The sequence below is a fragment of the Plutella xylostella genome, chromosome 23 (assembly GCF_932276165.1).
Source record: "Plutella xylostella chromosome 23, ilPluXylo3.1, whole genome shotgun sequence".
Classification (NCBI taxonomy): domain Eukaryota; kingdom Metazoa; phylum Arthropoda; class Insecta; order Lepidoptera; family Plutellidae; genus Plutella; species Plutella xylostella.
In genome coordinates, this window is record NC_064003.1 from 11,081,786 (window position 1) to 11,108,434 (window position 26,649).

At 39.7% G+C, this 26,649-nt stretch overlaps 3 protein-coding genes across 6 annotated transcripts in view; 2 read left to right on the plus strand and 1 right to left on the minus strand.

Annotated features, from left to right (window-relative positions):
- LOC105385676 overlaps positions 1-4,975 on the plus strand; it is a 38,694-nt gene extending 33,719 nt beyond the window's left edge. For 3 of the 4 annotated variants that reach the window (XM_038113375.2, XM_038113376.2, XM_038113373.2), the window contains exons 5-6: positions 2,770-2,891; positions 3,180-4,975. In XM_038113375.2, coding sequence (XP_037969303.2) covers positions 2,770-2,891; positions 3,180-4,379 — 1,322 coding nt within the window. In that variant the 3' untranslated portion in view covers positions 4,380-4,975. Of the gene's footprint in view, positions 1-2,676; positions 2,692-2,769; positions 2,892-3,179 lie in introns of all 4 variants that reach the window. The other variant, XM_038113379.2, reaches the window with a different exon arrangement.
- A 791-nt stretch (positions 4,976-5,766) lies between these two features.
- LOC105385145 (protein FRG1 homolog) lies at positions 5,767-9,233 on the plus strand. The gene is made up of 4 exons (XM_011555473.3): positions 5,767-5,937; positions 6,023-6,396; positions 6,728-6,923; positions 7,183-9,233. The coding sequence occupies exons 1-4, from the start codon at positions 5,873-5,875 to the stop codon at positions 7,328-7,330; spliced, it is 783 nt and encodes a 260-aa protein (XP_011553775.3). The 5' UTR covers positions 5,767-5,872; the 3' UTR covers positions 7,331-9,233.
- A 1,435-nt stretch (positions 9,234-10,668) lies between these two features.
- On the minus strand, positions 10,669-23,079 carry LOC105392226 (DCN1-like protein 5). Its single transcript, XM_038113362.2, has 8 exons — positions 22,919-23,079; positions 22,596-22,712; positions 20,933-21,048; positions 18,558-18,658; positions 14,920-15,048; positions 14,387-14,511; positions 13,601-13,808; positions 10,669-10,874 (listed from the first exon to the last, which is right to left on the minus strand). Exons 3-8 carry the CDS (start codon positions 21,034-21,036, stop codon positions 10,798-10,800), a joined length of 744 nt encoding a protein of 247 aa, XP_037969290.1. The 5' UTR covers positions 21,037-21,048; positions 22,596-22,712; positions 22,919-23,079; the 3' UTR covers positions 10,669-10,797.
- Between the last annotated feature and the right edge of the window lie 3,570 nt (positions 23,080-26,649).

Sequence of the window (26,649 nt, forward strand, 5' to 3'; positions counted from 1 at the left end):
TTATTTTGAATCAATTCGGTTAAAAGATCGGGCACTTTATTCATTGGTACGAGTACAATGATTGTCATAATTATGAACTTAAAACGGTTTGATAGTAAACAAAATGCGGGCAGTTTTTTGCCTTGTTTTTGAATGTCATACAACATCTTGTTCGTATATTGTGAATCTAAGCAGGCGTGCGTTCAGAATGTTCGGAACTGTGTGTATAGGCGCCAATCAACACCAATGTCAGTGTCCGATGCGCCGGTGCCCTTGACTCCGGTTTCTGAACGCCGCTGCGGCCGCCGGCACGCATTGTTAACTTCCGTTCCTGCAGGGTTACTCTATACTGACGATAAATGAAGGAACGAGAGCTGTCGTGAAATCGGCACGTTTAATACAACGAGATAGAGTCGTGGCTCGCGCAGCGCTCCGAAACTTCTTTTTTTGTAATATAAAGTGACCCCCTGAATGTGAACATTTTCTTCTTCCGCGTCCTCATTAACACACTATAAGATGTCTACTTTGTCGACATGATTATGATACCCTGATAACATAGGTACGTAGGTACATATCATTAAGGTCTGCCCAGCTCGACAATGATGTGTGTCTTATACTTAATGGTATGAAGGTATTTGCAATTCCCTATCGTTCTGACTGAATCATTCTCAATTTCTATAGGTTACTGAGTTACATACCTTAGGTAGGTAGGGTGATATGACATGCTCAAGAAAAAGATTGACGCAAAACCATAATGATATAGGTATTCTATTTGTTAGATCACAGGTAACAAAATAATATCAGATTTAATTTTCGGGTACATGCGTGTCATTTTCACACATCTAAATACGCAATTACAGAATATGAATAGTTATGTCGAGATCTATACTTACTCATAGGATAATTTACATTTCTCTCGACCTATAGAATGGGTACGGTACTTACCCAAGTACCTAATGTTAATTTTATCACCTTCTGTCATCACTCAACAAGTTACGAGCTAGCGCGAAAGGTCTCCGACGTATTAGGTAAATTTGAGAACCGATTGCCTTTTGTCACAAAGATATTTCAACACAGATTTTAATAATAATTGCCTACTTACTTTGCCTAAGTCTTTGCCTAATATTTATGGACAAAAGTTCAATAGTTATCATTACTAGTAAATTATAAACTCATTTGTCTTATAATTTCAGTTGTTTCCAAACTTCTCCTAGTTTAGGGACCCTGGTAAGAAACCTTTGATGTTAAATTTAATATCGATATTTGAATTTTGAATTACTAAGTGAAGTTATAAAATAAAATGATGCAATGAATAAACCAAATCACGATGAAGTCAGATAACACTGTGGACGTGAGAGTCTGTTCCGATTAGTGGATCGATTGTAGAGACTATAAAATGCGAGACAATTATTTTTTATTGAATCTTCATGAACGACGGAACATCGTGACGAGGAATAATCGATGAAAAACGGTCTCTGATGGGCAACGATGTCAATCTTACGAAAACATCTTGATCGTAGGGCCTCGGGCGCTTTCTGCCACAAAAGATGACACGTTTTCGTTAGGTAATGCAAGGTAAAGGAATGCTCACTTATGAGTTTTTACGATTTGAGTAGTGAAAATTAACTCGAATTTGTATGGCTATGTATCGACAATCCTGCCCACCTTTGTCTTGGGCGTTCTGCTTTAGGCATTGCGAAGCGTGATTTAATTTGTTAACAAAAGCCCATTAACAACACACAATCACGATGTACTCGTAAATAACTTTAGGCGATGCCGTGACAGACTAGCTGGGAGGGTGGTTCTAGATACATTGTAAATCTTGCAGGAGGATCCCTAGTGATCTTTAGATGAAAATGATAAATGATTATAAGGTTAAAGCAGCAGATAGAAGGTTAAAACATTATAATAAGTAGGTACACTTAATTGTATCTGAAGCAGATAGGCAAAGGAGATTCGAAGGCCGATATAATATTTATGGACACTTAGCTAAATGGTTTCCTAGAAATAAACGGCGTATTGTGGGTGTTGGTCTGAAACAACTGGGCAGTAGGTACATAGGTACTTACCATTATTTTATCAATAAAATTTAATTATCTATCATTGAAGTCTTTAACTTCATATTTAATGCCTACCGAAACCCCAAAATGTTCTAATATTCAAAAATAAACCCGTGAGAAAGATCGATGTTTTACCGGAAGGTGTAAATATAAATGTTCATTATTATTATTATTAAAGATATCGATGGCAAGGTGAAGATGCAACACAATCATGAGTCTTGTGGTGAGACTCCGTCTGACCGCAGACAAACGCTCGTAACACCTTCAAATACAATTACTGTAATCTAATGCCTGTAGGTAAATGATATAAATGTACAGTCTGCGACCTCTTAATGCCTTTCCGTATTCATAGCAATGCAGCATCTGATATCCAGTTAAGTAGTTATATTATATTTGCCATACACTGCTGGTGTCTCGACTACCCACGCAGTGACCGTCAACCCTGTCTCAACTGTTCCATCTCTCTCCAAGTCAACGGGACAAGCCGTTATTTCGGAGCACTAGTTTCCCTCTCTCTTCCTCCCCATCTCAACTGTTCCATCTCTCTCCAGGTCAGCGGGACAAGCCGTTATTTCGGACTCACTAGTTATCCCTCTCTCTTCCTCACCATTTCAACTGTTCCACCTCTCTCCCTCAGGTCAGCGCGACAAGCCGTTCACATCAGAGCACTATTCACCCCCCTCTTTCCCGCCTGCCTCTCTATTCTCAACTGTTCCATCTCTCTCACCAGGCCAGAGGGACAAGCCGTTCGTGTCGGAGCACGAGATGCAGTTCCGCACGCCGCGGCCCGACATCCTGTCCGTGCCGCCCAACAGCAACTATTATGATGGCCTGAAGGAGGCCGAGTCGAAGGTGAGGAAGCTAGTGGGTCAATATGGGTTTCATAAAAAATATCCTTCTTGGATTCGATACGAAGAAGAAATAGTGATTTAATTTAGCACTATGTAAGGTCTTGAAAAAATTGGAATAAGTGGGCCACCACGACATTTCTACATGCAGCAACCTACATGATTAATGCAGCCTTGTCTGAAAAATCGTTTTTACAATCTGAAATTCAACAGTTCATTTACTATTTAATCGTTTACAAAGTTATTTATCATTAACATCATGTAATTAACAATTTTTCGTTTCGAATTCCAGTACCCGGTGCACCCTGGGAACAGCATCGTCGGAGTAGCAGACTCGCTGTCATCCAACAACAACGGGCTGGACAACGGCAAGCAACAGCAGTACCGGCCGCCGACCTCGTGGTCCACCGGCACCGGCACCCGGCGGCCCACCAGCGGACCCACTAGACCCACGGCCCAAGCGCCCAGCGGAATAGACGCACAGGACAACCTAGCTGGTGCCGCGTCCCAAAAGCCGACACCGACCTACCAGACTCTACCTGACTTCAACGACTTCAATCAGAACACTGGAGTACCCAACTCCAGGCCTGTGTCTCCGCCTACACAAGACCTGCGACCCCCGGAAGCCCCAACCACTACAGAACAGCCGTCATCTGAGGAGTACGATCTTGACATCCGGATGAAGAATTCTAGTGAAGATCCGGTCTTCCAGTTTATAAAACGGTTCGATCCTAACTCTCCTGACTCGCTGAAGACCACCATGACTGCCTCGGAGATTCTGAATATCAACCAGCAGCTGCCGCAGGGACAAGACGTCAGCACGGAGGAGGAACGAACCCCGAGGAGACAGAAAAACCGCGGAAACAACTTCAACACGCTGCAAACGGAGAAGCGAAAGGGAAACACAGAGCAGACCCGGTTCAATACTATTAACACCAAGCCCACAGCGCCCACTCCTCAAACAGATACAAACAATTTCAGCCCAGTCAATGAAAACAGCAACCAACGAAGCACGGGTCTATCGGAGCCTGATAAGCATCTGCTTCCTCCGAAAAGCGATTACGCGGTGATACCATCGACCACCGTTGGGCCTCCTGTGTACTACGAGTGGAAGTGGGCGGTCCCAGCCTTCGACCTAGAGCTCCCGCTGGCCGACAACTCTACCGACAACGGCACCGCTGCCGAAGTGCCGCAGGGAAGAAGCAATTCTCAAGGAAACAGACCATTCTCCAACTGGTCGAGACCGACCACTGAGGAGCCTGATCTGAACCCCTCTAATGTAGAGTACAACATCAGCTCATACTTCGTGCCGGATTACCAGTTCCCTCTGGACAAGCCACATCCAGGATACGAGGATGAGAACGCTGAGACCTCCTTCCAAGTGAAGGTGGGCAGGCCTGGACGGTCCTTTGGGGAGAATCCAAACTGCCCTCACTGCCACCCCGCCTACTTGAACCCAGGAACCTGCGAACCTTGCATCGTCAAACGGTAACGATTTAGGGAAGATTGATTGTAGATGCCATAGGTATAGTTGTTAGGAAGTTGATTTCGATCTATAGATACGTAGGAAAGTCAAAAGTGGAATTTAGGAGCTGTTTCTTGCATCCAGTTAAAGTGTGTACTTATCGAGATGATTAAAAACAAAACCTGCAGCTTTTATATAAATTACTTTTAGTTTTATACCTACCTACATAAGGACCCACCACAAAAGCCCTAAGAAAGTTCTGTGTGTTTACTCAGTGTACCTAGATACTTTTAGCCTACACAATAGTTCATTGTACGTTAATACCTTACTAGGAAACTATATAGGTCTTATAGGTTGGTAGGCCTTCCATACTATGAAACTAGCAAATTCAATAAATTATTATTATAGTCCCCCTAAGCCAATGTTAACTGTAAGATTCAAAAGTATAATTATTATTAAAATTAAGTTTTACACTTTTTGTACTTCTGTCTAATTGACGTAGTTAATAATACATAAGTACCTTTCACATTTGTATAAATATTTGTATTTAAATAGTTAAAAATGTATAAATTATAAAATACCTAAATGCCATTACATAAATAAATACTTAACTACATAAAATACCAATAATTTTATTCTCTCTGCTAATTTTTCCTATCCTCACCTACAGCTGCAGTGCAGTTGACTTGGCCTCACACTCATCTCACATTTCGTAGACACAAAGATCCTGCTGCTACGACAAATAGCGCTGGCGAAGTAGAGCCCTTTAGTTAGATAAAGATAAATATTTATTTAATTCATTCAGCATGCTATGGCGCTATTGGAACTTTCTGTGATCGGCTAGTCCTTGAATGAATGCACCCGCTGAAATGAGGTAGGTGCTAAAACGCTTTGGAATCTGAAAGCTGAAGTTGCCAGTGGCAGTCGTATATAGGTTTAAGTACTGCCGATGAACCGATGAGAGGTGAGCGTGGGACACCCTGCATAGCTTACCAAAAATATGATAGGTAATTTCATTACTAAACAGGTTGTCGGTTAAAACCAGCATGGGGAGTACTTACTAGTTTTTACAGAAGCGACTGTGAGTAGCGATTAATATTTTGTAGGGTGCAAGAGAGCCGCTACCTAGCGGTACACGCGCTGCACTAGCTCCAAGCCATACAAATTTGAGTAAATTTTCACTGAAAAACCTACACATGGCTTTCAGATAAGAACCAAAAACAGGTTGTTATGTAAAATCCACTCTAAAATATTAAAAATCTCGGTTGTACAAATCTACGCGAGATATTAGAATAATGCAGCTGAAAAAGCTGACAGCACATTCTAAGCACTACGTAGACACACAGATTAAATTAAATAATAAAGAACTCACAAGACGTCAAGTGTGTGTCAACGCGTCAACGTCAACCAGTCAACAACTGTCAATCAATCAAGCAAAGCCAAAAGCCAAGCAAGCAATAAAAACAAAAATATTACATTACATTTGCTTTATTTAATTTATTGAGTATCAGTTTCTAATAATGGCCGATGAATATGCTGCTGTGAAACGTGGGAAACTCATACTGAAAGGCATCGATAAACCCAAGTGAGTTAAACCTATGAATAATCAATGTAAATAACCTCAAACTGCAAATACATTACATTTTACTTACGTGCATCTCCATTTTCAGAGCTAAAAGGCGCAAACACAGGAAGCACAAAGATAAACCAGAGACCTCTAAAGTGGACGAGGATTGCCTGCTGCACGGCGGCTGGTGGCAAGTGAACAAGATCGAGGATGTGACGGGGTCCATATCACTGGAGTTCGGAAGCAACACTTACATCTCTGCGTTAGACAACGGCTTGTTCACTATAGGGGCGCCGCACGGGGACGGGGAGGGCCCGAGCCCCGAGGAGATATTCACTGCGTTCCCCGCGGGAGAGACCAAGTTTGCTCTTAAGTCTGGTTACGGGAAGTACTTGGGCGTCAGTAAGGATGGCGTGGTGGTGGGCCGGTCCGACGCCGTGGGGCCCATGGAGCAGTGGGAGCCGGTGTGGCAGGATGGTGAGTTGTGCCTTTTATTATGTTCATCTTTGAGTTCTGCATAATTTTGATACTAATGTTATACCCATAATATTATCATCCCCCAAAATGTTCTTTCCACTTACATCGGTGTCTTTTCTAATACATACCTACCTTACCTATCTAAATTATTACAACAAACTCTGTGTCCCGCCATTTATTTATTTATTTTATTTATATACAGAAGCATTTTTACACAGAAGCATTTGCACATACATCACCATAATTAGCCTGTAGAGGCCTCTCCCATTTACTCAATAAGTAAATCAAACCTGGTCCAATCCAAATACAACAACCCAAATCCCATTCACAGGCAAAACAGCGATCCTCAGTGCGCTAAACAAGTTTGTGATGGTGAACCCAGAGGACGACTCGGTGGTGGTGAGCAGCACGGCTGCCGGTGAGGCCGAGTTCTGTCGCATCCGCAGCAACAAGACCCGGGAGGTCAACACCAACGTGCTGCCCGCTGAGGAGCAGGGCAACCTGGCTGAAGTTGAAGTTAATTATGTGTAAGTTGAAATGCTACTTTTGTAGATTATTGATTGTTTTTCTATATTGAGAAAAAGACAGCTGTAGAAGTCTACAATTAAAGTATTCTGAAGGATTCTAATATATTTTGTGTATGTGATGGTAGAATGTTATCATGACTGGGACATGTGAGCATTTCTCAGATCGCCAGTTGACAAATTACTCTTCTCAATTCAATGGGTCTCTACTATCTATGCCTATTCTTATAAACACTCTAGATATTTCACCTATATTTTTCAGAAAAAAGTTCCAGAAATTCCAAGACAAGAAGTTGAAGATCAATGAAGGAGATGTGTCAGAGCTGAAGAAAGCCAAAGTGGAGGGTATCCTTCACGAAACCCTCCTCGACAGGAGAAGCAAGATGAAGGCTGATCGATATTGTAAATAGTACTACTTATGTTGTAGACTAGTGTAAGTAGTGTTTACCTGTTTGTTGCAATGATGATCTGTTAGCAATTTAATTAATAATGCACAGTTTTCGAAAATTTAAACAAGCAATCTTAGAATAATTTCAAATTGGCAATTTGTAAATGACCCTGCATTATAGTTCATTATGGCTTATGAATCTTATGATGATGTGCCTATAAATATAAACACTTAATTAAATAAATTGGACACACAAAATACCATATTAATTTTGAATTTTATTTATTTCGCTCTTAAGATCATTCGGTACAGTTGCTTAAACATTTTTGAGAATAATTTTGAATACACCGCGTCTGATCGATGTTACTACAGACACATAATACAACATAGACGGCTCACATGGCGCGGTACAATACAACTTTTTAAAAGCAGGGATCCTGGAAAGCTGCCATCAAGTTTGCAGGATAGTTTGCCAGGGACTTTTTTAATTGCCAAAATGTAAATACAGGGCCGTAATACATTATTTGTTAGTAAAATTTTACGTAATCGAGCACTTTGTATGTCCACAGCTTGAAATGAGCCATCTACGTTCTATTCTGTTGCAGTTTCAGCCAAGATAATTTGAATAAACTACCTACAATGCCTTATATAAAACATATCTACATCTAACCGTAGTTAAATAGACTAGTTACATAAACCCAGTCTATAGAAATATGGTTGTGATTCCATATACAATGCCATAATATTGGAAGAGTTTTAAAAAGGGTTGTTGATTGGTTTACCGAAGCTTGTGTTTTCAGAGCTTGTGGTTTGGCATTGCACATTCTGTTCATTTAAAGTTAATAAAAATAATAATATTACGACTTTTTACAAACAGTTCAAGTCAAAATGGAGAAATAAAGCAAAACTTAAATATTTCAATTTAAAATAATTTATATTGTATTAAAATTAACTAAATATTATATGAGACTGCAGAGGACATCCAGTTTTTGTTATTATACAAAGAAAAAGCTGCTTCGGTGGGTATTTCAATACAAAGCAAAGAGGGAATAAAGTGATAGGTAGTTGTTTTACTCAAATCTATGACAATATACAAAGTTCCTAGGAGCCCTTCTTGTAACTGTGCCTCTTATTCACTCTAGAAACCATCGAAAGGTGTACTGTAATAAAAAAACACATTAAAACATCTACAAGAAATGTAAAGCGAAAATGAGTCCCTACCAATATAATTAAACTAACAATCAATTCATCATGTTGTTTCGAATTTTATGAAATAAGAAGAAACGATCGAACAAAGTGCCTACAAAGAATATAAAAACTCAGAACTATTCGAAGATGGCGCTACCAACGACGATTAACGCCAATGCGTTGTGATTGGTGGGCTTCGGCGCCATTTTGGTAAATTAATCATCAGCTGGGTCATGACCTGTGGGCTACTCTTGTTTGTCGGTACGTTTAACAAATCGTAAATAGTGTAGCAGCTATTTACGATTCGTTCTGAAATTTAATATAGTTTTATGAAGCAAGATTGGTCTTCTATGGTCAGAACATGTTGCAGTAATTTCCACTTTTATCATCTCCATTCGCTTGTCTATTCAGGCGCCCTCTATTGATGATTCTAGTACAATCTAGTTCCAGATTCCGAGTCTACAAAATAGCTAAATTTAACAGATTAGTAAACTCTGTTTTATTTACATTTAGTCGTCAACTTTCTAAAGCGATATATTCTGATTGGTTCCAATAGTCTTCATATTTATGTAATCAGTGGCATGTAAGGCAAATTAATAAATCCCTGTCGGTTTTTTTTACGTATCTGCATTGACCATTCATTCATCTAATACGCGATATTTGCAGCTTCCACAAATCTTTTATTTACATCACCTAAACTACATTATATTTGATGAAATACATTTTGATGCCTCATGTTTCGCTGTTATTTTCACTAATGCTATAAATAATTATAATATGTGCAATTATGATAGTATATAAAAAAAGAACTGGTGAAATTACTTTCGTATTTGTTAAATTAAAAGTTTAAAGCTAGCCCGCTAAGAGATAGTGCCGTAGACAAATATGACATTGCGCATAAAAGTAACAACCGATTTTTCGAAAGTGTAACTTTCTTCCTTAGTATTTGTACGCCATTTCATTAATAAATCTATGCGTAGTCATATTTTTATCTACGATAATGTTAATCGATTATGAAATAAGAAAATTATAACTATTACATAGTATGCTTCCCATTTTTACAAATATACCTCTAACACTTTTGCCTGCAAAAATCCATCATTGTCATTTAAGAGGTAGGTATCTAATTACTTTTATTCCTAACAATCAGTTTCTATCAATAAGATATGAAACTCATAATTTGGAAATTGGAGTCTATTGGCCGAGGGATACATTTAAATCAAGTTCAAATATCCGCCATTGTTATTCATTTTAATTACACAGACAACAGTTTAGTCACTTGATACCAAATGAATACATCAAAATTAGAAAATGCAGAGAATGGAAAGGATAAAGCGAAATCTATTTTTACATTTAAAATTAAACATAAGTGACATTTAACATTACAACTATAATAATATAATACAGGGCCATTATTGTATCAAATGACGAAACTTATTTTCACTATGCGGTTGTGTGTACAACCCAAATAAGCTCTAACTTTATAATATTTGTCCTCAATTTGTCGAGCCGAGCTAACAGCGACGATATGTAAATTAAAATATTATTTATACAATATAAATGCGAATTTTGTGGGTGTCCCTTGAAGAAGTCTGATCGTAAAGGATATAATAATATTATCAGTAAATGTTTTCCACTAGTGCTATAAATTTCCACAATGGCAGTATTAATCATATTTTTTTTAATATAATTTCTACAATTTGATTTAGCGTATTGCTGCTCCATAGTAAAACGTAACGTTTTAATAACAACAGAATATAGTTTAGTTGAGATTGTATTCGAAATGGGACTAAGATTACAAGAACGGAACACGAAGTGGGGTTACCATAAACTGAGTTTATATTTTCCACAAACCAAAAATGAGCTGACCAATCGCATTACGGGGGAATAAATTGCGACTGACCCAGACAATTAGAACAGGGGAATCGGGTACAGGCGTCACCTGTAATTGGCTCACGTAATTGATCGAAACCCAAAAACCTTATTATGGCAACCCCACGTGACCCACGTCTATTGTAAAATATAGCATGAGCCCTATGACAGCTGTCAAATCCATCCATTTTGTGCCTTTGCTCATCAGACGTAAGCATCTCATCAATCATCACAGGACTCACACTACCATTTACAAATTATAACCTCTTTCGCGCTCAGAAAAGAAACAAACGCGGCCACAGACTAGCCGCCGCTGTAGCTCGGACCACAGACTAGCCGCCGCTGTAGCTCGCGCGCCCACAGAGTAGCCGCCGCTGTAGCTCGGACCACAGAGCAGCCCGCCGAAGCTCGGAACAATGACTCGCGCCCTCAGCTGGCGGCCGGCATGGCCTCGTCGCGCCGCTCCGCGCGCAGCCACTCAACGAACTCGTCCAGCATCACTGGCCCTGGAATTAATAAAAAATTGTATTTAGAATGACTACTAAAGACAGTCCAGAAGGGCTAGCACGGGGCGCAATTAAGACGTGACTAGGGTTTCGTTTTTCCCGACATTTTTCTGTTCCCGGGAAACGGGAATTTTTTTCAAGATTTCCCGGGAATTCCCGGGAAACGGGAATTTATTTAAAATGCTATTTTTTTGCTATTTTAGGGTATTAAAAGTCTATTAGAACACAATTAAGTCAAATATATTTTTATTACTCGTATAGGTAGAAAAAAGCAACAGTCAGATAAATTTACAACCAATATTATAATTATTTGTTTTAAATGCAAAATCATTTGTTTTTCTTAATTGTAAATTAAACAACAACAAAGGTATTATAATGAAAAGGAAAGTAATATTATTATGACATATAATTAAAATACAAAAATCATTACACTTGAGCTAATGTTTTAGAAAAATTAATTGATTCAACGATTTATTGCTCAACCTACTTCTTATTTTGGTTTTTCTATGCGTAAGTAATTTTATAAAAATAAACGCGTACACAAAACGGGGACATAAAATTATGACGACACTAGCGTTAGCTTTTACATACTCTTTGGTCACATATTATCATTGAGTATGAATGGTCTGGAGACGAAATAGGCAGACGTTCCCCTCTGGCGGGGTGGTAGGCCAGAAAGGCCCACCGATTTATAAAAACTAGTTGCAGTCTCAATTTTCACTAGACTCAATCTAGTTGGCAAAGCGTTCGTTTCATAGAAAATGATTTGTTTACATACTAAAATGACATCTTCAATTCATAGAATATCCGGATTCCGGATTTGATCACAGATTTGGTCATGGTTTATTGTTATTAGCTGTCTCCTAGCAACCAATGTCAAAAAAATGCAATAGTGATGTACCGGTATGTAGATATGTATTAATCGACAAAAAAGGTCATAGTTGGGAAGCGTCCGTAGTCGAATTGGCTTCAGTGGCCCGGGTCTCCTATTTTTCGCCGTAGGTCGCGTCCAGCGTCACGCCGTAGGCCACGTCACGATGCTCACTACGTCTACACGCCAACGTCGGCGTGTGAGGGAGACCGCATCAGTACATTTCTATAGTGAGCATCGTGACGCGACCTACGGCGTGACGCTGGGCGCGACCTACGGCGTAAATAGGAGACCCGGGCCTAATCGTTACTGATCACTGAGGTTAAGCAACAACTGACACGGTCAGCCATTGGTAGGTACAGCATGAGTTACCGATTTCAAATGGTTCTTTTCTGGACGCTTCCGTGCTTCGTACGGGACCTTGAGCCGTGGGTCCCGGTTGCTGCTTCGGCAGCAGTCGTTAAGCCTAGTCAGAGGCCGCCCGAAGGGGCGGCTTCAAAGCATCTGACCGTCGGGTTGCCCACTTACTCGACAACTTCAGTGCATTGTACTCATTCAAAAATGGCGATACGGCTCGCGACCTATTACGTGAGTATATAAATGTACAGTGAAAAACGGGTGACTTCGTTTATTAATCATTCCTAATTAAATTTAACTATACCTAATTAATTTGAAATAAGTATTTCTAACCCATGTTCTCGAATTCATCGATAACACTTATCGATAATTGTTACATCCATTGGCAAGAAAAATGAAGACACTGTGTTCATTATTCAATGTCACTTCACGTAACCCTTATTGCTGGGAATTAAAACTCATAATGATATGTCCCATGAGACATAATCATGGTAAACGGTAAAATTTCCCCCCGCAAAAATTGGCAGACTTTTTTGTATCAAGAAAGATCGCTATGACGCTTCCCGAGGGTACACCCGAGTCTGCGTTGTTCTATGCATATTATATGTAAAAGCCGATCGGTTGTTTGGTTTTAGGCAGGCGGTAGGACCAACAGATAAATAAAGATGAAAATATTGAATCAGGAAGAGGTGAAACAAAGTAATGTAAATGAGTCATATATCTTTGCGAAATGACGGGGCCTTTGTGAAATGGTGGTAGATTATGACTTTTGACAAGTAATTCTAATATTCTACGTCGAAAAAATAAACGATTTCATTGGCAATGCAGCTGCGCGAAAACAATAACACGTATGATTTTCCAATAATTTACAACAAAACCTAGTTTCTGATCGTAGACGACAAGCCTGCCGAGCAATTTTTTTTGGTTTTAGGTAGGAGAAACAGATAAATAAAGATGAAAATATAGCATAGAATCGATGAAAAGTAAAACACGGGAATTCCCGGGAATGCTATTATTTTTCGGTTTCGGGAACGACAAATTTCCCGGGAATTCCCGGGAACACGGGAACGAAACCCTAGACGTGACTAAAGTTTTGCAACGCGCTCATTGACATCGCGCAGCCTCAAGAGCGAGCGCGACGGAGAACTTTTGTCACGCCTTAATTGCGCCCCGTGCTAGCCCTTCTGGAGTCTGGACACACTTTAAATAGATGTAAAGGGATGCCCAATACTATAGCAGTGGTGCGGGGACTGAGTGGAGATTATGGCAAAGACCTCCAGGCTTGGAGAATGCCTGCAGTAGGCTGTCCGTTGAACTTAAAATACAACCATACCTATCTTTCAATATTGGTGACCCCGACGTGATCGCAATGTACTATCTACGCACTGTGTAGTTATATTCTGTCTGTAGATACCTTTAAACTAATCTTCATGAATCTTTCTTAGATTTTGTGTGTGTGTAATTCTGTTGGTAAAACAATAAACAAACAAATACTCACAAGCGCCATCCGTATCATAATCACTGAGTTCCCTGTCAACGGACCGGCTGAACTCGAGTATGTTGCTCCACTGGTCCCGGTTCACAACCCGGTACCTCCGGCAGTGTTCGAGGAACTGGCCTAGTGCCGGGCGGAGGGACCAGCGAGGGAGCAGCACTGTGAGGAGAGCTCGGGCGGTTGAGGTGTCGAGGGAACGCTGCTCTTTGTCCTGGAAGAAAGAAAATGTTACCAAATTGTAACTTTTTTATGCTGTGTTTACTCTCTGAATTTAGCCTTTTAAGTAATAATAATATGTGGGGACATCTCACACACGGCCATCCGACCGCAAGCTAGGCAGAGCCTGTGTTATGGGTATCGGACCGGACAGCTGATCTACACAAATACATAGATTGATACATATTAATTATAAATATCAACACCCAAGACCCGAGTACAAATATTTGTCTTTTAACAAATATCTGCCCCAGCCGGGAATTGAACCCGGGACCTTTGGCATAACAGTCAGGGACACTAACCACTACACCAGTCGGCCGTCAAACATTTTTATTGGTCGTAAAATTAGACATGTAATTGTTACTTTTTTATGCTGTGTTTACTCTCTGAATTTAGCCTTTTAGGTTGGCAAAATGTCTAAAGTAATTTAGGGTAGCAAGTGGTTTAGACTCTAGAATTAAAGTTGTTGATGGTGACAGAGGGAAAAAGCCAAGAGCCCAAGCTAAAAATGCTATCTTTTGCGACACTTCATCAGCCTGATAAGTATTATTAAAAAAAACAATGATTACTCACTCTGGCAAAGTCATAGGAATATCTGTACACGGCTTTGAAGAAATGTGGGTCATTGAGCAGACTTTTTAAATATTCTAGCTTATTCTGTAGTTTGTGGACACTGTCTGTTTGCAGCTCTGTTAGACCTGGAATAAGAAATACACTTTTATTATTATGAGTTACAAGTTTGCAATAAAAATTGCTGATGTTCAAGTATTATATTCCCTGTGTGGGTGTTAGTTCCTGCACCTGGCTCGCTATAAGGTAATCTTAGTGCATCATCATTAACCTGTAATCATGCACTGCTGGACTTGGGTTTCTTCTAAGACAGTCACCCAACTGGTAGGTCACCCAAGTGGGTGTCTATTTCTGTTCATGGTATCTGGGACTGATTTACACAGACAGTAATAATGTTTTCCAGCCCAATGGGCTATGTATTCTTGTTTATCTAATACTACCCGACAGAAATTGTACCTGCATGACAAGTTCTCCTATCTCTTTTATAACAATTAGGACCTTTAGCCCCTAATACACCATTTATTGATGCTCCATACCTTTTAGCCATTCGTCCTGCGTGAAGTAGCCCATCTGCTTGGCGCCCATCTTGTAGGCGATGACCAGCATCACCACGTTCTCGGGGTCCACGCCCAGGTCCAAGCAGAACTTCTCCATGCCTTCTGGACCTGGAGGGGAACAAAAACATTATGGATTCGTTTAATAAGTAGGAATAAAAGCAAACTTTAGAATAGAATAGAATAGAATACTACTTTATTGACTTAAAAACAATTTACACAAATAACAATTTACAATATAACGCAATAGGCGGCCTTATCGCTAAAAGCGATCTCTTCCAGGCAACCTTTGGGTGGAGGAGAGACTTAAAGAATAAATGAGGAAGGTGTACAAAATGTAGTAAACATTCATGTTTAATAATAAATACTTAAATACATACAATGTAATCAAAGTTATATAGATTTATATAATATAGGTAGGTATATACCTAAGGGATGGAGGGAGGTGAAAGTAGTATTTTTGCCTAAAGCGGGTAAAGATGACTACACCTCTCCGAAAGCCTATAGACCCATTAGTCTGGCATCATTTCTTCTAAAAACTTTGGAACGACTGTGTGACAGATATATACGTGACGGTGCACTTTCCGTGAAACCTGTCCATCCTAACCAACATGCATACCAACCGGGTAAGTCAACAGAGTCGGCCTTACACGCAGTGGTAAGCAAAATTGAAAATTCAATATTGTTACAACAATCCTGCCTTGCAGTTTTTATCGATATTGAAGGAGCTTTTGATAAAACTATGTTCAATAGCATAAGGGGCATTCCATAGTGACTGGTGGGACTGTTTACTCCAGAATTGCTATTGTTTAGACCTGTAACTTTTTATTTTAATCAAATAATATGATTAAATATATACTGTATAGTAGATAATGAACCAAGTAATGTAATGATTACCAAATTAATAACCCATGTACATTTATTGGTGATATATTAACGGTTTAAGGAGTGTGACTGGTGGGACAGCCAAAAATACCTCAGCCCCGACCTCTGCTCCGTCAAACGAGATTTTAGTCCAAATACTTAACATAGCAAAATTTATTTGAATGTGCTATTAAATGATTAAATATATTAAGATGTGAACTATAAACTATGAGCAAGCTTTGTTTCTGCAAGAAATATAGACCAAATAAATTGTGACTGGTGGGACATGAACATGACCCAAAAAATCGTACCACATGTTCAGAACAAAAAGACAACGTATGAAACGTATGTAAAAAAATACTTTCCTGCTTTTTTCAGAAAAAAAAATAACAGAACATGTAGATATGTATATCTAATATTGAATTAACAATAAAATAATCTTGATTAGATTAATAAAAAAATATCTCATTTTCCCACTACCCGTGGAATGCCCCATAAGTAATAACCTTAAAAATCATGATGTAGACCCGGTCATCAGTGCCTGGATAACAAATATGCTTAAATCAAGAACAGTATCTTTTACTTCAACAAATACAATAAGATGCAAAGTAGCAAAGGGATGTCCGCAGGGTGGAGTGTTATCTCCATTGCTGTGGGTTTTAGTTGTGAATGATCTACTTTGCGATCTAAATAATAAAGGTTTTACAACAATAGCCTACGCCGATGACGTTACGATTCTCATTGGCGGTCTGTTTGTAAATACCTTATGTGAAAGGATGCAACTTGCACTGAACATCATAGAGGAATGGTGTCACAAACATGAATTGTCAGTGAACCCAACCAAAACGGAAATGGTTCTATTTACCAAAAAGACTAAGATAGGTAATTTAAAGCTACCTAAACTTTTTAATACAACCTTAAAGTTAACAAATGAGGTAAAGTATCTCGGCATATGGCTAGACCACCGCCTAAGCTGGTCTAAACATGTGGAGAAAACCCTAAGTAAAGCAACAATATCCCTATACCAAACTAGGAAACTTGTTGGATCCAAATGGGGACTCAAGCCAAAGCTGTGTAAATGGTTGTACACAGCGGTGGTCAGACCTATAATAACATATGGAGCAGTGGTTTGGTGGCAAAGATCGAACCTCATTACTGTGAAAAACAAACTAGGACAGTTTCAAAGGCTTGCATGCGTTTCAATCACCGGATGTATGAAGTCAACCCCAACAGCCGCCCTAGAAATAATTCTAGGACTTCCACCACTCGATATTATCATCAAGCAGGAAGCTAAAGCGGCGGCGATAAGGCTAAGTAACATGGGACTATGGTCAACGAATACTACTGCACAGGGACACAGTCGCATACTTGACATTGCCAAGTTGTCGGCTCCCGGGTCCACTGAATGCAGCGACACTACTATAAAGACGTTTATCTTCAACAGAAGCTACACTATCCAGCGAGATCAGTGTGGCACATCAGACGAAAACAATTACGACATCAATATCTACATTGACGGAGCCAAGAACAAGAAGGGCAGCGGTGGAGGTGTCTTCTGCCCGGAACTTAATTTACAATACTCTGTCAGCTTCGGGAACAAAGCTACTGTTTTTCAGGCAGAAGCTGCCAGCCTACTTGACGGAGCTACACAAATAAAAGACACAAAAAATAGCAATATCTGCTTCTACACAGACAGTATGGCTATTTTAGGTGCCTTAGGCAGAACTGTAACAAAATCTAAATTAATTTTAGAATGTCACAGAACACTGGAAAACCTAAGCATTTCAAATAATGTAACAGTACAGTGGATTAAAAGTCATAACGACAACATAGGAAATTGCGAGGCTGACCGACTAGCAAGAATGGGATCAAATACCCTACCAATAGGGCCAGAACCATTTATTAGTCTGTCATCAAAGGCAATAAGGCAATGTCTCACCGATAAAACACTATCTGAACACAATCAGGAGTGGAAAAATCGTGTAGATTGCAGACAAACTAAAGCGTTTATTGTATCACACAACCACAAACTTACACGCTACTTACTCAACCTGTCCCGTAGTAATATATCATTAATGGTAGGATTAATAACAGGACATTGTTGCGTGAATAAACACTTATATACCATAGGTAACTCAACTAGTCCCTTATGTAGGACATGTAAGGAAGTAGATGAGACGGTTGAACATATTCTGTTAGCTTGTCCACCTACTACAGAAACAAGATTATCTATTCTTGGACCAACAGAGCGCCTACCTCAGCTATTACAACACCCAGGCCTGCTACTCCAGTTTACCCGGGAGCTAGGCTGGCTGAGCTGAAACCAAGGGGATATGTACAAAGGTTCCACTCGAGAGAGCCACGTACAGGAACTTCACCCCCTATGAGAATAGAATAGAATAGAATAGAATATAGGTAGGTACTATTGCAAGATGGAGGAAAGATAATGTAACTTTAATTTCAGTTTCAATTGTTTACAGATTGAGGGGATGCCCTCCTTTATTTTTTGTTTTTTAATTATGAACACTTTGTTGTACACAAAACACAATATTATAAATGAAAAAACACAAGGCCAAACTTTTTTCTTCCAGCCAACCTTTGTTGCTATATTATAAGACTTTTTCAATAGCAACCAGACTTTTTGCGCAAGGCTGGGCTTAAATAACTTTCGAGAATCATTAACATTTCTGAAAATAATCATAGTGTAGCTGGAATGTATAATTTTATCTATATTTACGATTGATAAAAAAACTTACCTAAGATGTCTGGCTCTTCCACCGATGTGTATTCCTTGAACCATGTGAGGCATTTCTTGGGGCTGAAGCTTGTGTCTTCTGATTTGGAATGTCTGCGTGAACTGAAAATTATACAAAGAGCACCATTAGACGATTTGAAGAAGGGCATGGCTTGGTATTTTATATGAAAAACATCTAGTAACTATAGAGTTTGTTAAGCTAGCTTTCTCCAAGTCTACATGTCCAGGCGGAGACGACAAACAGGTAAGCTCATTCAGTGCAGGATCTATGGTAGTGACTGTCGAGTTAGGCTGAGAACAGATTGTTGAGGCACTTTTTATAAATGTAGCACGCAAGCCACCTGCACTGTACATTTGTACCTACTCACATAAGTCGCGAGCCATGTTACAAATCTAGATCTGGAGCAGCCAGCTACTGATACTAACCTGCCTGGCAAATTCTTTCACCACAGTGACAACCCAGTAAGTCTACACATAGCTATGGTTATTGTCTCCGACAAAGGGCCACTTGTGCCAACATATTAAACCTAGATTTAGTGATAAATCTCGATTTATGTCATATATTTATATGGACTTTCGTTTTTTAAATCAAGATTTGACACTCAGGGCCTGTTTCACAATGTCTGGATAATGGCTACCTGTGGGATAAAATACTTGCCGTCAGTGTCTAAAACATAATAAATGAGAGTGACAGCATTGTCTTTTATCAATCAGGTAGCCATTATCCAGCCATTGTGAAACATGGCCTAAATCTAGATTTAAGACATTGTTGCATGACTAGTGGTGGGAAAAACGGCTACATTTTGATAACACGCTACAGACGCTATGTTACACATTTATAGCAGGTTATTTAATCCGCTACGTTATAACGATATTAAAGAGCAAAAAAAAAAATTGATGAAAAAACCAATGAACTTTCCTTCATACTTTACACGCTTAGGACTGTCTATAATGGCATATCACTGTTTCCATAATGGCACATCACTGTTTCTCTTCATTTTTATGAATTATTGTCAAACGTTCTTTAATTGCAATAAATATTTACACAAAACACTTTAAAACCACAAAGTAATATCCTTTCAATGTTTCATCCACTTACGAAAACACACGTAAAGTAAAGATAGGTAAATTGTCCAGTCAAAGTTCAATCACACACAATCACAAAACATTTAAAATACGAAATTGTCCTCAGAACCAAATTGTCCGTTAGAAAGTACCTATTTACACTTACACAAACACTATTTATTTTCAATTTTACACTAAACCTAAATAAACACTATACCTATTTTAATACGTTACTATTTAAAAAACTATTTATTATTATGTATATTTACAAATATTTATTTACAGCACGCAAATGCAACAAAACAAACAACGCGATCGTAATTCGTAACGTTGCGCGAGGCACAATTAGCATAGCGGCCACCCGTGGCCGTTGCCAAATCGCGACTGCGGAGCTAATTTCAGCAGATAGCGGAGCGCTATTGCGTAGTGAAGCTTGCAGCTTCGCAGCGTCTCGCTCTCTCACACGCGAGTCGCGCGACGTTGCACCGTTGAGAGAGCGAGACGCTACAAAGCAAGTGAATATCGCCTGCGCGGTTATCGCGCGCCACGTCTCGCGGCTGCGAGAAATAGCGGAGCCGCTCCGCTATTTCTAGCAGTAGCGTCGTGGCAACGGCCGCGGGCAGACGCTGTCCAATTTTGCGAGCTAAGATCGCGAGGGCGCGTCGCGTTATAATTATAGCAGCATTTGCGCGTTCATAAAGCGAATGCTATTCGTTGCGAGCAAATCACTTGCTATGTTTTTTAGCTATATGTTATATTAACCTCCACTATGCATGACCCCCTAACGCTGAGTTGCAGAAAGGAACTTTAAGCTAATGTCGGCATTAAATCTATGTCTGTCTCTTTCTGTCCGTATACTGTCAAAACAAGGCAGGTATACATTTAAGGTCGGCATTAGCTTAAAGTTCCTTTCTGCAACTCAGCGTAAGATAGATAGAAGAACAGACAATATGGTACCTGGTATTCCGGGAGCGCTTGTGGTGGTGGTGGTCGTCGAGCGCGGTGGCGCACCCTGGGCATTGAGCCACTGATAATAATAACCTGACTGGCTAATCCTTTCACCACAGTGACAAAGAAGTAAGTCTACACATAGCTATGGTTATTGTCTCCGACACTAAGGGGCCACGTGTGCCCTAAACCTAGATTTACTTTTAAATCTTGATTTATGTCATATATTTATATGGACTAACATTGTTGCAAAGGCGTGGGAACACTATTCGCGAGAGCTTGCGTGTCTTAATAGCTATATAGTCACCCCATAGGTCGGTGCATGTCGCCCTAAGATAGACAGAAGAACAGACACTATGGTACCTGGTATTCCGGGAGCGCTTGTGGTGGTGGTGGTCGTCGAGCGCGGTGGCGCCGGGGACCAGCTCCGCGGCGCCGCTGCGCGTGCGCTTGCTGCAGCGGGGCATCGCTCCACCACCCTGGGAATATATTTTATTGTTTTAAGCTGCGTACAGACCGGCCCAAGGAACGCCAAGGAACGAATTTCGTTGACCTTCATTGCTGCATTCTGCCCTGTATTATGTATGATAAATATCCATTATTGTTGGAATAACCGTTGGCATTCGTTGGGCGTTCGTTGGCCCGGTCTGTACACAGCTTTAGGCACATACACAAAACTACGAATAGGCGCGATGCGAGTTCGCAACTCGTACGACGTCACGCTCTCTCTCTTATGGAGCACCTGCGAGTTGGAGGGAGACATTTTCGCAATATGATGCAAATTCACAGTTTTGTGTACGGGCCCTTAGGGAAACTGAACTATACTTTGTATAACATAGCATGAGCCTAATGACAGCTGTCAAATCCTACTCTGTTGTTTATTGGTTTTGCAAGGGAAAATTAACTTTATTCACCAGGCATAAGCATCTTTCATTCAAACATCACAGGGCTCTTAATATTTTAAAAAGTATAGGTTAAAAATTGAAGGATTATCATCATCACCACCTCCCCACTGCTGGGGCACGGGTCTCCTTCCAATGAAGGAAGGGTTTTAGGCCTAGTCCACCACTTTGGCCTAGTGCGGGTTGGTGGACCCCAACACAAGCAAGCTTGTATTCAGAGAGTTTTCGGGTAAGTGAGCAACCAACATTCAGATGTTTCCAAGCTGCCATCCGAAGCACAGAAGTGTCCAGAAAAGAACCATTTGAAATTGGTCATTGTGCTTTAATGTGCCATCCGAAGCACAGAAGTCTCCAGAAAAGAACCATTTGAAATTGGTCATCCCTCCAATGGCTGACCGTGCCATGTGTTGCTTAACCTCAGTGACAAGTTACAATCACTGAAGCTCACTTGACTATGGATGCTTCTCGCAGTTGCAAAGATTCTATGTGTTTAAATTTATTTTTCATGTTCAAGAATGAAGAAAGAAAAAACAATCTGAGTTTTGTCAGTAATATTGTGGTCTGACAAAACTGAGATTGTTTTTGTTGATGAACATGGTTGCTTGTAACATTTTAAAATAATGTTGACTTGACTAAATAAAGCCCTAATGTTTGAATAATCATTCACATAAAGAAGTCACAAGAGTTCGGGATTTGCAAATTTGACATTATTTAGAAGTAAACCAGGCCAAGAAAGTCACCAATACTATTAAAATACAAATACAACATGTAATAATGATGAATCTATCATGACAATATCAAATTATTGTTACATTTTTGCAAATTTACGAGTTACATTCTGAGAATGAACATGCATAATACACATGCATGTATATCGCTAAAGTTGGTTAACAACCCTACTTGTATGTAAAAACATCTATTTTGAACTCACTGCCCATACTGTGACCATGCTTGTGATAAAAATATCGGTTTAACAACCATTTGCGACTAAAAAATAATACAACAGAAAGAAATATGTACACAATAAACCTAGTAGGCATGGCCCATGAACAGATGATATTGACAAGTTATCTCAGCTGAAGCAAACAAAACAAAATAAATTACGTAATGATGATGTTACTCACAATTGGTGGTAGATTCGATATGAAATTGGAAAACTTGAAGGGATTTTCGTCTCCTATTTTGCGAATTTTACGATTACGGCTTGGCGAAAAATGTCTTCTTGACAGGTCGATAATAACCTGAAATAAAAAATCAATGTGGCGAATAATGATTGAAAGTATGCTAACATAACCTTTACAAGTATAATATGAACGCGTTGAAATGTTTAAAGGGCAAATACACTAACTAAATAACACTGTAAATTTATCCAAAAAATAATTCCGTCGAAAGAGTTTGGTCGATGGCAACTGCCACAATGATTGAAAGATTGTTCACGATCATTTACCTGTATTTCCAGTAACTGTAACTTCAGGAATTATTTATTAATAACTAAAAGAAGATCTTATAGCTATAAATAGTAAAAATAATAAACGAAAAACAATTTTGCAGATACAGCGGTGAAGAAAACTCAAAACGGCTTTGATTGGAACAAGCGTTTAGTTTTTACTGTACCTCGGTAGAATTTGATTGTTAACTTATAAAATCAAAGTTTCTTGTTTTACTAAAATACTTAATAAAATGAATAGATTTCAAGTGACTTTCGTAGAATATCAGTATGTTAATTATGAATGACTAAATTTATTATATTAAAATAAAGTTAGGCACATTATTTTTAATATAAAAAAGCTAAACAAAACGCGTCTCGTCTATGAATTTATTCCATAGACTATCGTCATAGTTTTTTCAGCTCGCTTGTGTATTCTGAGGATTTATCTTTGTAAAAAGAAGTAGCAAATAGACCTAATGTTCTAAATATTTATCTGGACACATTCTTCTAGACTTTAGACTCTCTAGAGTTCTAGAGGGTGTAGCTAAAGTGGAAAGTATAGTAGTTAAGCCAAAAGGGGGGTTAAGCATAATGCATAATAATATATACCTACCTTTACGTACGCCTTTACCTACCCTATTTGCAACAAGCTGTACTTTATACCTAACTAAGTAGGTAGTTACTGTAAGTAGGTAGTTAAGTATGACTTATTAGTTAGGTATTTTACTATAAGTACCTAGTTAACTAGTAAGTACCTACTTACTTACCTAAATATTTTTCCGGCTGAGTTAATAGCTAGCACCCATTCCATATTATTATTATGACGTACGTATCTGAGATATACCTACCAATTACCTACCAAAACATTCCCTGCTTTCCACTAACCTTGCCAAAACTGCCATCACTTAATCCGATGACGTCACACGGTATTCAAACAACAATTTACGGATTCAGTGGCACTGGACGGGCGAGTGAGACAAAGCAACTAATCTAGTAAAGCGGTGAGAGGGGATAATTTGTAGGGTGCTCCACGCCCCGTCAGCCCCCGTCAGACCCCGGGGGTGGCGGCGCGACAGTCTGTCTAGATGGGAATTTTGAATATCGATTTTTTGAGACTTTATTAGCGTTCGGGAATTCATTATTTTTTTTGCTGATGATAAAGAGAGAGTGTTTTTGATACCTAGTTACTATAGTTATGGTTACCGAGACACAATGCCATCGTAGTGAAAGACAGACTCAAAGGAAACCGTGAGTGGCTGAATAAAAAAGGGTAGCATAACATTAAATACTAAATTAACTACTACGTAAAGGTAGATACTGCCAGTACAATCTGGTTCCCAGTCCAGCCTCTTCTGCCGACACGTATATTATAAGTAGGTAGGTACCTACTTACATGGCGACCGAATGGCGTAGTGGTTAGTGACCCTGACTACTGAGCCGAAGGTCCCGGGTTCGATTCCCGGCTGGGGCAGATATTTGTTTAAATACAGATATTTGTACTCGGGTCTTGGGTGTTGATATTTATATTTAGTATCTATCTATCTATGTATTTGTGTAGATATATCAGCTGTCCGACACCCATAACACAGGTTCTGCCTAGCTTGGGGTCGGATGGCCGTGTGTGAGATGTCCCCACATATTTATTATTATTTATTTATTTATTATTATTACATATAAGTAGGTACTTATACGAAAATCGGTCCAGCCGGCATGATACCCAGGCACGTTAAACTAATAACACCCCTCTTTTTTGTCAGGGCTAAAAATAAGGCAAAGAAACCGATGACGATTGATACGCGTGCTGACTGCCGACTATACAAGTTTAATTATCTACTCTACAACATGTAAGGAGTAAGGACCAACTTGATAGGTTTCCATGCGATGTATCGAGCTGAAGATTGCTCTCAGAGGGACAAAGGCGGTAGTCCACACGCACAGTGGGGCACATCATCACCTCTATTGACTTCTGGGAATATCGTTTAATCACTGCCTACCTATACTTACATAATTATGTGCGGACAGGTAAGTAGGTACTTCGTACAATCAGGAATTCAAGAATTAGGTACTTACCAAGTGTACATACAGTCTGAAAAATATATTATACCTACTAGCTATTCCCGCGAGCTTCGCTTCGCTTTAAAAAGTTTTCCCGCGGGAATTCCGGGATAAAAAGTAGCCTATGTTCTTTCTCAGGGTCTAAACCATCTGTAAGACCAAATGCGTAAAAGAGTAACAGATAGACAGACACAGTTACTTTCGCGTTTATAATATTAGTTAGGAAGTTAGGATTAGGATTAAACCTACATACTTACAACCTAATATTATTATGGTATGCCATTGCCGGATGAGTGTAGCACAGGACCGCGGGATTTGGCATAACATTGAGGAGGCCTATACCCTGCAGTGGGTTGACATAGGCTGATGATGATGATGATGCCATTGCCACCACCACACAGTTAGAATAAAAATATTTTACTCTTTATTATTAATTTATTGTAGGTATACCTACACAAGTAGCAGTAGAAAGTACCGCTACCAGTAGATTTAAGTATAAAGTTTTTTGACATTTATAAGGCGGCTGTGTCTAAACTAAGGGCGTCTGACAGCCTCAGTGTTTAGCGTGTGTCTTAAGTTTTGTTGGTAAAGTAAGAAAAGTGTTCTTAAGGCTGAGAGTGATGTTTGCCTCTTTTGCTGTCTGTACCTGCGTTAATTCTAAACTCCACCTGCAACTACAGTGTAGCGACAACAGCCAGAAATCTAGAATTAAACGCGAGTTCGGCTCATCGCTCAAAGCGCTCGCGCTGAGTTGTTTCATTTCCGCTCACTCACAAACTGTGTCATACCTACCTACCGGCGGAACTACCCTCACTATTCGTTGGTGAGTTGAATTATTTCGTGATATCATTTAGCAGAATATCCATAATTCCTGAATCCTGATCTAGAGCCTCTATTGTAAGCAATTTTGGCCTATTTTGATTAACGAATCCACCGTCAACACTCAAGATTTTTGTCGCGGTTGCGTCTGAAGTAATTTCGTTACTGAGCTTTTCACCAAGTCAATAATTTAACCCTCTGGTGTAAAATTAGTGCAAATATCCACGTAGCAAAGCGATCAGACTGGCAGTTTCGGCTTTCTCGCTTTTCATTCAACCCTCACCCTCCACGCTACCCTCTGGCCCTCAGTGCCCGCAGTCGCGCGCGGCACACGGCGACGCGAGCTCGCATCGTGCCCTCCCGCCAAAACCACGCGAATACTTCCCGATCTGTGTGCAATATTTCGAATTTAGAAACTTGTGTTCTCTCTTGTTTTTCTTCCATTCTTAGTGGCCAGTATTTTTCTTTATAAATTTTGTAAATTAGTTATTGTTCTGGTGATTGTGTTGGATTGTTGACAAGTGGAGTGGGTTTTCGGGGACACACGCGGCGTTTGTTTTATTTACTGCAATGCGATAGTTAGTGGACGAAAGAGGTTTAAATTTTGTGCACTTGGCAGCCGCTAGCCGGCTTGGGCAGGGGTCAAGGATGAGATAACGAGGGTTGTGGTCCCGCTCTATACCAATTGGAGGTCATCTTCATTGGACCTAGGTAAGTCAGTGGTGTAAGTAGGTAACTACTTATTTAGATGATTAACCACTAATTCATTGCTGAAATTTATAACGTGTAGGTACGTCATAAGTATAAAACAGGTAGGTAACCTACATTCACATAAGCAAGTAAGATTTCTGGTGAGTTTGCTGACCGAGTCTAGC